This window comes from Acanthopagrus latus, chromosome 1 (genome assembly GCF_904848185.1).
Source record: "Acanthopagrus latus isolate v.2019 chromosome 1, fAcaLat1.1, whole genome shotgun sequence".
Taxonomy (NCBI): Eukaryota; Metazoa; Chordata; class Actinopteri; order Spariformes; family Sparidae; genus Acanthopagrus; species Acanthopagrus latus.
In genome coordinates this window covers 9,281,068-9,293,317 of record NC_051039.1, presented here as the reverse complement: position 1 = coordinate 9,293,317, position 12,250 = coordinate 9,281,068, and the positions used below count along the sequence as shown (strand labels likewise).

The 12,250-nt window shown below is 43.2% G+C and overlaps 1 protein-coding gene across 2 annotated transcripts in view; it reads left to right on the top strand.

The window, feature by feature from the left end:
- fam160a1a (family with sequence similarity 160 member A1a) overlaps positions 1 to 12,250 on the top strand; it is a 34,987-nt gene that overhangs the window by 5,621 nt on the left and 17,116 nt on the right. The window contains exons 1-3 of one of the 2 annotated variants that reach the window (XM_037106878.1): positions 5,263 to 5,317; positions 7,926 to 7,982; positions 9,999 to 10,219. In XM_037106878.1, the coding sequence (XP_036962773.1) occupies positions 10,112 to 10,219 (108 nt within the window). In that variant the 5' untranslated portion in view covers positions 5,263 to 5,317; positions 7,926 to 7,982; positions 9,999 to 10,111. Of the gene's footprint in view, positions 1 to 5,262; positions 5,318 to 7,925; positions 7,983 to 9,998; positions 10,220 to 12,250 lie in introns of those variants that run through there. The other variant, XM_037106869.1, reaches the window with a different exon arrangement.

Here is a 12,250-nt window from a genome sequence, read left to right as displayed (position 1 = left end):
AAACACGTTCTTATCACTGACAGAAGCCTATTGTGAGCGTGGGGCAGGGCTGAGGCCTCATACCAACATGAAAGGAGGGGTGATGTCACCAGCCCGCATTGCGGACGTACAATGAGGTAATTAAGCCTGTGAGGGTCGGAAGAAAACATGGTGAAGAATGTGGAGTGACCCTCGGTTTAAAGTGTCACCAGAGTCATGTTCTCACTGACATTTGGGTCGTACACCTATTACACATATTGTTTTGTTTTGTTTTTTTTTTAAAGCAGGTTCGGAGATTTTAAGCTTCATTTGATGGCACAAAATATTTTTGCTTTTAGTGTCATAAACTGTTTTTATTAAGACTGTGCTGAAAAACCAAAACCTTCATCAATACGACTTTGGCAGACAGTGATTTCAGGATCCCGCTGGGGCTGCTGATTTAATAGGCCAAGCTGAAATCCACCAGTAGAAGACGTCTGAATTGGAACAAGGTATCTTTTATTTTGTATGTGTATTGTTGTTACCTTGTTTTGTAAGACCGATTCAGGTGCTTTGTGGGCTGATGATTTGAATTTGTGACCCACGTTAATCTGGAAAAGGACACGCAAGTAGGTGTGGCGGGGAAAGGGTTAGTACCAACGAGGTAAAAGTTTTAGGCCTCTCAGACAGAATGTTCATCAACCTGGTGCGGCAAAAGTGGCAAAGTATATGTGTGGGAAACACTGTGTGGAAAAACTGCCGGAGCCTGGAGCAAGCCACTGGAAACACTGGTTTCAGAGAGTAGCGGTGCCGTCTTCACGTTCTGTCTGATGCAGGAAGTTTGAAATTGACAGAATACATGATTGTTATTCCCTTAGATAGGTTGGGAAATGTTGGAATTTAAAGGGCCATGGCTGAACATTAGAAAAAAACGTACGGTGATTTATCCTCTGCGGTCCGTCACAGTGTTATCCAGGGTTACAGCTTAAGAAAAGCCAGAACATACTGTGTGCTTCCATGATGTACAAGCGTTGACCTGTGCATGTGCAGGTGACGTCATACTTTGCCAGGATCAGTGGCAGGAAGCAGGATACTGTCTCATCTGTTCTTGTTTAGAGTAAAATGTCTTATCTCTGCACTGTTGGCTGAACTTTTTGTGAAGTCTCTGATCCCAGTGATGTGGTTTAAGGGCTGTTGTATCCTTCTGTTGGCCTCTTTTAGTCTCAATCATTTACAGAGCTCAGTACTTTCCCCTTCCGGGTGTTTGCCACTGCTGTGCTTATTGAAACACTCTTTCACCTTCTCCTCGGCGTCCTTCCCTCCCGGCTAAATGAAGCACCTGTGTGTGTGTGTGTGTGTTTGAACATGTTAATAAATCTCCTCATGTGATCACTGAGCAATATGGCATGAACAGCCTGTTTCTGAAACCAGTTCCGAGACGAATACAGCAGCCAACACCCTGTTGGCCTGCCCTCATGTGCATGTGGACGCAGACGGGCAGCGTGGATCTGCTTACATAATCACGGTCTTATCTCATGAGCCGGTCGCAGTCATTATTTAACACCTGTAAAATAAGCTTGTGCTGTAAAGACACGTCTCTGACAGGCTTTGTGGGGACGCTTCTTGTGGAAAATTATAACTTACGATGCTATTAAGTTCACAGCTAGCCTCAGGATATCACGTTGATTCAGGGCAAATGTTTGAGAACATTAACAGCCACGGTGACATTTATTGACTGGTGAGCTCTTAATTAAAATGCATGAAAATTGTTCTTTTTTTATAGATTTGTCTGTTTATGACATTCAGAAGACGGTCTTTGTGTTTATTTGCCATTTGGAGGACAAGTTCAATCTAAATTTGTCTCTCCTGGAGATAAATGGTCGGACACAGTGGTCAGTGCCCCGCGGTCTGAAGGGAATTATAGAAACATGGATAAGAAAATGAATGGCTCTTTCACTCCCTGCTGTGTTGTTGATTGAATGAGGATGGTGAAGACGGGCACTATCTAGACTCCCTATAATAGCTTCACCTGTAGCGCTAAATATTTCAGCAGCTGCTATCACCTTAATGGGCCTGTCTGTCACTGGGTTGCCACCGGCCACCACCTGGTCACAGTGAGTTTGTCCTCTGTGAGCGCCACCATCTGCAGAGAGGGGACATTAACTTAGAGGACATTTCCCTGTGATAAAATGTGATTTTGCAAGTTTTAAACGAGATCAAATGTATTGTTTTTGCTCAGCCTTTTATATTGGTATTAAAAGTTATACAAAATACCAAATCAGACAGAGTCGGATAAATACTATATGCCCTCTATCATTTTGTTATAAGAATTAACTTAATTATGTCTACATACAGGAAAAAATAAATTGATTATGAGAAAAATGCAAGGTTGGACAAAAAATAAATCATATCAGATTACACATAAAGGTGCAATATGTAAGAAATGGCCACCTGTTGAATTCATATTCCAAACAAATGGGGGCCAGCATATCACCACAGTAACTGTTAATTGCTGCTAGCTACTTAGCTCAATTAGCAGTGCAACTAGCAATCCACACTGGGGGCTTGGAGCACTGACACGAGAAGAGGAGCAGCCATTATTTCTTCTTATGGTGTTGATAATTTAGTTATTTGAATGCTTTGAACAAAAATTCTTACATGTTGCATGTGTTTTATAAATGACAACAAATTATAGAAAACAACAAAAATAAACTATGAATGGCACTCAGTAGAGTGCATACCTCCACCAAGGTCTAACAGTCCCCTTTTGTACTCACTCATAGATACCAGTCACTGAAATATGTTTGATTTAATTCATCAAGATCCATGCTTTGTTCCCCGAGAAATTAATGATCATGTCAAAAAAAGTGCCATATCTTATGATGTTAAAGAAAAAGTTTCTGGATCCCTCCCTTTATTTGGATCTGCACCAACAGACATGGGTGGACACATAGGCTCCTTTGGCAGAGATAAATATGATACATTATATTAGAAAAATACATTAAACAATACAGCAAGTAAAAGGAAATAACACTAAATTGGTTTAAACATATGAAAGAGAAAATAAGTTAGTGAAAGCCAATTAAATCATCATCAAACTTCAGTAATTATATGGGGTCAGTGGTGTCAGTTTTATCTATATAGGTTAAAGTGGAGATGATATCGACTCCTGACTCTTTGCTAATCATGTCCTCTGGATTCGCCTTTTTAAAAAACTCCTGTTATGCAGGAAAGATGATCTTCATTCTCGGTTGAGGGTGTGTCCTACCTCGAAGCCATTTGTCCAGACCACGCCTGTGTGCATGGAAACCTCTGGGACATGGCAGAAAGCTGACAATGCCAAAAAAAAAAAAAAAAAGTCAGATCATAACAAAAACTGGCAAAACCACCAGAGGTGAGCCTTTCTTTCATGTTTACCCCTTTCAGCCCTGGGCTTTATCTGATTTGTAATCCTCTGAAGCCACACAACAACACGGAGGTGCAACACAATAGCTGAGCTCATGTTCTGACTTTGTCGTCATGTTTACCTTGGGAGCGAGGAGCTAAAGAGCCCGTTGCTCTTCATGCAGTGCTGCTTGTAAAACCTTGTTCCCACTGAAAAGACTAGGGGGGGGAATTCCTTGTTTCCAGCTGTATATGTGCATTGATAATGGGTAATCACTTTAACTGGTACAACAACTGGCTGTTGGCAATGCGGGAAAGGCATGACATGTTTGAGCAAACATTGATTGTTTGTAGCGACTCCTGGCTATCCTCTAATTCCTCGTTCATGAAAATGAGCCAAACACTTATTTTGCGGTAATGTGGAAGGAGATGATTTCAGCTGCAGCAGCCCCCTCAACGCTGCCAGAGTCGTTGCTAGAAACCGCACACTGTAAGGCTTTCAGTAATGGTGCATTGTGTCTGGTAATTTGTTTTTTGTTCTAACAGAGCAGTGGTATGAACTTGGCTTTGTTACAGCTTTTTGTTTTATCATTATTTGATTTCCTGGAGTTGAGCATTTACGTTATAATGTGAGCTTTACTTTTACAGTCTGTGCACTGCCAGTGGCCTCAGACCCAGAGGGCTCTTATGTTCATCCAGTTTTCATCAACAAGTGTAAAATTAATTTTGGATGCACTTTTGTTTTAGATTGTCGTATTATACATTGTAGATAGGTGTAGCTATTGAAAAAAGTAACTGGCTGCATAGTTTATAGCTGTAGGTGTGAGTGAGCAGCAGGTGTTAGCTTGAAGGCAGGGACGTTGCCTGGATTTTAGAAATCCTAGGTCCTGGCTGCATTAATAGCATCTGCCTTGTGGACATTTTGAAGACTATAGTGTGAATAATGTTTAAGAGGAACAGTATTCACTCAAGAAATAACGTTCTTGCCTAAAGGCAAATTAAATTTGGAGTAGAATTCAACGTAACACACAATTCTAGCCAGTTTGGAAAGTGTCCCTCCGACTCTGGACGAGTGAACCATGTTTCCATTGCATGAGAACCTTATGGGTTCGTAATGATTTTTCCAGCTATTACTCAAACCCAGTTATGTGTTGCCATGCTGAGCTATGGCTTGTGAAAAAAATGCGTGTAAATATAAATTGATGATCAGTTTTTTTGTCTTCGGCAAGTGACCACGGTGTCATCGAAAGTGACAGTGAAAGTGTTACCCATGCTGAAACATGTTTAAGTAAACAGTTTCACCAGAGTTCCCTCAAAAGCATTGACATTGTAAAAAGTGACAGATGCACTGTTTTGTTTGCGGTACTTGGATGGTAGGTCGAAATGAATCCACAGTCCTAGAGCGTGGACACATGTTAAGAAAAGATTTCATATATTATTGCTGAATCACACTCCCAGTATTTTTTTTTATCAGCGTTGGCATTGTGTGACATCCAGTGTAGGAAAGCAGTAGAGTGAATGCCTGTCTATGAGCGCAGCTAACTGCATCTGCACTGAGTCAAATGCCCGTCTGGATTCGTCTGCTCGATCTTGTCTCCGACTGAGGAAGCAACAAAAATGTGTGTAATTATCAAATTGCTGTAATTGGATAATTGGGAATTACCAACTCAGGAGAAGCTTGTCTAGCAATGAGGAGGATTTTTGGAGACTGTAAGCTTGAAAAATATACACACACGCATGCACAACTCTGCCTGCTCATGTCAACACTCACGTCTCGGGGAAATCATTTCAGAAAACCAACTTGTAGATTCACACGCAACACCCGCGTGTATTTTTAACAACCTGTACTTTGGCATGTGCCCCTGTGCGTCCCATTTTCTGGCACTCCTGTATTTCAAGGTTATTTTGAGCAAGTGGAGCAGTGACTTCATGGCTGACTGTGGGCTTCTCCCTCTGTGCGGCAACACGATGGCAGGTACTGTGAACGAGAACACGATGTAGGTCGTGACTTTCATCAGACGTCTGGATCAGTTGGGGGAAAAAAGCAGATTTTTGTTCTCCAAGAACAAGAGGCTGTGCTGGATGGAAAGTTGTGTACTTCCGACCCGCAAAGGATTGTTTGGTGTGTTTATAAGGTGCTGGTGCTCGGTCTCTACTCTACTCTTGTTCGCAGTTGTGGTTTATTGTGTTGTTTTTAAAAGTCTTAACCTATTTGGCTCCTAGTTCAAGACTCAAAGGAGTTGTTGCCAGTGTATTGTTGTCTGAGAGGAGCTAATCACTGCTTACATCAGACTAATCTCACTGTCTGGCGCAACAGTGAAATAAACAAAACAATAAAATAACATCAAAAAAGTTCAGAGGGCCCGAATGATGACCTTAAAGTTCTGACAAGGACCCACAAGATATGAGGGCCCAACACACTGAGACAGCTGAACCTGAACAAAAGAGCAGCAGAGAATAAACCAGAGAGGCAAAGTCAGGCTGATAAACAGGTCAAAGCAGCTTATAAAGTCTGGGGCAGGACACACTGCAGCAGGCAGGCTGGTAGACGGAGCAGTTTGAAATGTAACCGCGGGCCATCCAGGCGAAATGTTGGATTAAAGCTCTTCAGCCTTTTCCTTGTTTTTTCTGCACCTCCGGGTCAGAAAAGGCTCAGCAGGGGGTCGTAATTGTGGAGTTTTCTCTGCCAGTATGTTGCCAGATTGTGTCAGTGTGTCTCTGTTTGCCCTCCCAGTGACAACCAGTCCCAGTCAATAACGGATCTTTAAAGCCAATATTGTAAAGATTTTATTTTAATCAATGTGGTTTTATGCCTCACCGCTGGTGACCGCCGTGGCCGGATGCATTATGCTTGCAGGTTGTCCATCCACCACTTGTTTTTGGTTAAATCCATGTTATGTAAAAGCGAGAAACCAAGACATTAGCAACATTTGTGTTCTCTATTTCATGTTTAACCATTCTGCTTTCTAAACTCAATTTTTAATCAAGAACAAGACAATATTTACATTTTTTTTGGTTTTCTTTTACACTTTATATTCAAGTATTTACCACATAAAACATAAGTAACCACATAAGTATCCAGTGTAGAATGTATAAATAAGTCAACAGACCCATAAATAAAACCAAATACTATCAGTAATTGTTTAATCCAAGCTATAATAGCTTATGTATGTGTGACTACATGGACCTCTGTCCATACCTCCGACAAGACCCAACACTCCCCTTTAATTCAATCAAGCCTAAACCAATCTCAAAAAAATGGACGTATAATTCATGAAAAATTGTTGTTGTCTTGCGCTATTAAAGAAAATTCCTTTTTCTGGATCTGCACCTTATTCTGGGCCGAGACTGATCCTCCATCCAAGTTTAGTGAAAATCCGTTCAGCAGTTCTTCTGTTGAGGTAAAAATACAGGCTCCTCTGTGTGTAGACAAGATGCTAAAAGTAAGAATTAATCTTTAACCGTTTTTCGATATCAGGTCTTTATTGCTGCCAGAGGTGGTGCGATCAATCACAGAGCACCTTTATGACTCCACTAACGAAGGATTCAAATATGGCAACGGTCAGCTGTCGGCTTTGGCGATCAGCAGATGATTACAGGTTGCCAGCGTGGCAGCCCTCTATGAAGCCTGCTGTCAGGCCTTAAATAGGAAAAATTAAGTTATGTTGCACGCTGCTTTATATCAACTGGTAGAGCAGGTCAGCCTTTAATCACAAGGTTTCAATTTCTGAGCTCCCGTATATGCAAAACAAATAATAAAAAGGAAAATAATGCAGCGACTTAAAACTGAATGCAATGTACGACTCCTGCTGTTGCTGCGAGGGGAAGATTTGCATGTGTGAGCGCGTAGCGAGGCAGAAAAACCCGGCCTGAAAAAACAAAATGAGTGGTTGATGACTCCTCTTTAGCAACACTCACTCACCCACCCACACACACACACACACACACACACATCTCCATCTGTCTCCCTCTCGCCCTCTCTGTTTACACGACATCACGCTTTTATGAAAGGACGCACGATTTCCAAGAAAAGAGTTCATGTGGTCAGTGTGTTTATATTGTACGTGAACTAAAAAAAAAAAAAAAAGAGACTAGATTTTGAGAGCGTTGAGGCTCACGTGAGACGTGATTTCCACGCTGGCTCGGGTGTGATGTTGTTGACAAACGGGCCCTCTCGCCCCCCGAGATGGATGCCATTTACATCGCAGCTCTAATTTGAAAAGGGACAATGGTGTTATTCTCTTGTGGCGGCGGTGGGGGGGGATCATGAGGACGCGATATTCCTGATGAATTCCGTACTTCTCGTGCATGTGAGCACTGTTGTCATATTTTCGTGCTCCTCCTCCTTTTTTCTGTAGACTTTCTCTCACCCTGTTTTTCCTTTTCTCACTCCCTCTCCCCTCCCTCCCTCCCTCCACTCCAATGTAACCTCCTCCTCTCCATCTCCATCCAAGTGGCGTTCGGAGCAGCTTACTCATGTCCAGTCACTTCCCACCACGCCTGGCCTCCTCACACGGACACACACTTCCTCTCGCTCCTCTCTTGACATATGCTCATGTCTTTCTCTTTCTCTGTCACAACAGGACGAGAATGAGGTCCTCGGCTGCGACCCGTCCCTGTTAAAAGATGGTTCAGCGAAGGTAAGAAGCCCCCCCTTGACACACACACACACAAACACACACACCCTCTGCTTTTTTACATTCCTTCTCAAGAATCCAACCATCCTGCACTTTCCCTCTTAACTAAAAGCAGATGGCGAAGGTTCGACTGTGTGCCTTGTTATGCCTAGACTCTGTGGTGGGTTGGGGATGTTTCAGTGGCTCTGGAGCACAGTGGATTCAAAAGCAGAGGCTTGGCCGTGATTGGTCGAGAGGCACAGCGAGGGGCAGGAGCTCGAGGCTCTAATTCGGTATGTGGCGTGCAGCTGCTGCTTGTTTTACAGTTGATCCCCCGTGGTGACAGAGTCCATATGATCCTGTATTGAGTGTTTAACTCTGTCCGGACGTTGTGTTGGTGTTCTGAGACCGATAGACTCAAAACTGCTTTGTGTCCTTTTCACCTGCACTGCCAACATGGCTCGAGACTATAGTAGAGTAGAGTAGTGGCTCTAGATCTGAAGACAGGATTTAGATGACATTTGTTCCTGTTCCTCTTTTACCATCAGCAGAAAAAAGTTCCCGGTAACGCTTTATGTTAAAGTCCTTATAATAAATGTTGGTTAGTAGGTTATAAGGCTCTTATACAATGCTTATTAACATTGTTATATATTAATAAGGCTGTATTAGTGTGTTGTGTGTTAGTTGTTATGTTTGTAATATCTGCAGCACTGAAAACATTCCCATCAGCCTCAGCTGTGCTCTGTCTTTAGTGCTAATTAGCGACTGTTAGCCTGCCAATCATACTCACATGTTATGTCAGGATGGTAAACATTGCCTTCTAAACCTGGAAGTCAATGGCGTGTTAGCATGCTCATGTTAGCATTAAGCTCAAAGCGCCACTGTGCACACAGCCAAACAGAGCTGCTAGCATGATGGCAGAGTCTGACTGGTTTCTGTTTATTCAGCAGTAATTACAGAACCGGTTCTGTTCTGTTTTTCCAGTAAAACTGACACTTAGCTCCAGTCTGTCTTGGCTGCTTACATGGCTGTACACTCCTAGTGATATTAAATGTTCTTGGAGAGATTGAGATCCTTTTGAGTATGACTTGTCCACTGTATATGTGACCTCGTTTTTTAAATACTAATCATAGTTAAGCAGAAGCGTTCACTGTCTGCAGGCAGAGGAAACTCGGGAAAACAAGACGCGTGCTAACATCCTTCCTCTTGGAAGTGCGGGCGGGTATACCTGGAAACGTGACATAGATCTCGGTTTATCCGTGTTTTAAAAAAAGCACTTCACTCTGTGTTTTCCCAGCGTTGTCAAAGACAGCTTGTGTCCTGTTTAGCACAATCAATCTTTCCAGTAGCATCCTCCAAGGCACACAAAAAATGAGTTCCTTTCCCGGGGAAAAAGTGGGCACCTTCCAAAATTCCCACAATGGGAGTCCTGGAACCGATCTTAAAAAACTGCCCTTGGGCTATTTTCAACTAATATAATATATAAACAAGGAGTGTGAGCAATGAAGACCTCACTGTTCTACAAACGTTGTAAAATATGTCTTTCAGATCTGAAAACACACACACACACAAAAATCACGCTACAAAACGAGCAAATCTCCCTGTTGTTTTCCCCCCCAGCTCCCCACTTTCAGCTCACACTGTTGCTCACACCCAGTCACTGCTCATTCGCCTCCTGATGTCAAAAAATGTTTCTGTAATGAGCGTGATGTCAGGGGGCCTGCAGGAATCCACTCTGGGCGTCTGAGATATTCCAAAAGCATTTGACAGCTCGGTCCAAAGTCCAGAGCTCTACGCGCCGAGGTTGAGCAAGACGCGTGTCTTTCTCTCCTCCACTGAGTCATCCGACTTTGCCTGTTATTGTTCTCTTTCCTGCATGCCTGTCATAGCTGCCGTCTAGCCACGCAGAGTGGGGAGAGAGACGCGCTGCATTCACCTCTCATATCGCTGTATCTCTGCCACTGTTTCATGAAGCGACTGTTTGTGTCTCACTGTGTGACGATGTCTGCTTGTGTGTTTTTTCTTTCTCTGCATCCTCAGGTCCTCTGTCATTATGCTCCCTCCCGTGGTTATAGTTGCACCCAGCAAGCGGTCAGGAATGTCCTCCTTCTCCTGCCTATGACATGGTCTAATCCACGTATGATCCGGTCACCATGATGGCCTCCATGGTTGCCAGCGGAAACCGAGATGGGCAGCCTCTGGTTCCGAAAGGGGTGGATCCAGAGACGTGCATGATTGTGTTCAAGAACCACTGGGCTCAGGTAAACACCAGCACTACATCAACAGTCCCCGCAGCTTAAAGGAGTATTTTCAGATTAACTTTTTATGCAGAAAGTTGGACGAGAAGTTTAATAACCCTCTGGTTGAGCGCTCCAACCCTAACCTTAACCCACGTTACCTCAGTGTAACTGGTTTGGTTTGATTTTGACTGCAAAATTTAGTTACATGACACACCCCACTTTCCCCACTTACCCCTGATCTGAAAAATAAATGGGTAGTTTATAAGTCTGTGCTTTAAGTATAGAGTGATAGATGAAGGTAGTTAGCGTAGCTTAGCATAAAGACTGGAAGCAAGGTGGACAATTTTCCAAAACTATGTTGAATTTTTCCTTTTGAAGTCCTAAATTAAAAAAATACTACATCCAAGTGTTGGCTAAACCAACAAAACAAACTTTGAAGGTCCCATATGACGCTCATTTTTAGGTTCCTACTTACTGTTAATAATAATTTGTATGTTTATGTGTTTAAATGTAAAAAAAACATGTCCGCTCTCTCATACTGTCCGTACCTGTGGCACCTCTATTCACCCCTCCCTCTGGACACTCCGTTTTAGCACCTGTCTCTTTAAGGCCCCCTGATTGGTCAGCTCTCGCGGGCCAGAGCAGGCACCGCCCACTGTGTTACCACATCGAGCTTTGCCGGTATTGGTGCGGGGAACACGGCTGAGGGCAGAGACGGTGTTGTAGTGACATCACAACGTCCCGACAGCTTGTTTAAAGGCACAGTGTCTGAAAACGGACTAATTAAGGGCTTTGACACGCGTTATAATCAAATGAACATGGAAATATTGCTTTCTACTGTGTGACCTTTAAAATTGTTTTTAGGTTGTTTTCTTTTAAAACAAAGCCATATCTTCTTGTGACCCCGTCATCATAGATCACACATACTCGTAAAATACATATTATACAAATATGTAGGTTACGACGGAAGAGAGCAAGGACCACAGAAAAGCAAAGAAGATTAACAGAATTCTGTGTTACAGTTAATTCTCTTGTCACTCCTCTGATTCATCTTCTCACCCTGAGGAGAGACACTGACCCCGGATTTGGAACCACCACCAAGTGCCAGAGTTAATCATATTTGAACACACACTCCACTCCTACCTCATCGACAGTAGAAAACTTACTGGCAAACCGTCCCAACAACACTAAGCTGCAGCGCAGTCTTGGCCGGGTGGAATGTTGTTGGCAGTGCGAGTCCGACTGTCTCACACTCTTGGCTCTGTGCAGCGGCATGTGTCCCTGTTCACCCCTGTGGGTCCTGGCAGCCTGTGAGACCTTCTCCTCCCTCACCGAGAGGAACAAACGTTACACACAGACTCACAAAAAGTACGACACCGGCCAGACACCGAGCAGAGGGGGCCGTGTCAGCTGCTTTTATGTCCACATTACTGGGTGTCAGCGTGGGGTCTGACCCTTCTGGCTCCGAGGGCGCTCTGAGGTGCTCACAGCTAAATTAGCCGAATTCCTCTGTTTTTTTTATGAAGTTTTCCACCAGAAAATCTTACAGGGGGATCAGTTGTGTTATTTGGTCAGAAGCTGTGTGGCTTAATGCAGATGTGCAGACTTTACAACCCTTTGTTGGACTAAAGCTAAAGCCTCCAGTCACTCAGAAATCTGTTTTGTGTGTCATTTCTTCATGTGGCTGTTTGGCCTTCGCCGTGCAGAAAGACGAACGTGCAGAGTTTGACACGAGCAGACTGTTTTATATGTTGCGTTCATCTGCTTAAAGTTTTCGGAAAGTTTGTGCACATATGAGAACGATTTTGTGATATCGCAGTGACCAACATGCAGCTTATGAAAGCGTTATGTGGAAACTTCAAGCGCTTAAACACTGACAACAAACTTTTCAGTGAAGTAGGAAGCATCTTGTGTCTAGTTGGTCGGAGATTCTGGAGTTTTCACTAAACGGAAAGAAAGAATAACAGGAGACGGGACATAACAAAACGATGCTGAAAGCCATACTATATATCTTTATAATTGATTAATCAGTTTAAGTAATATTGTCAGAAA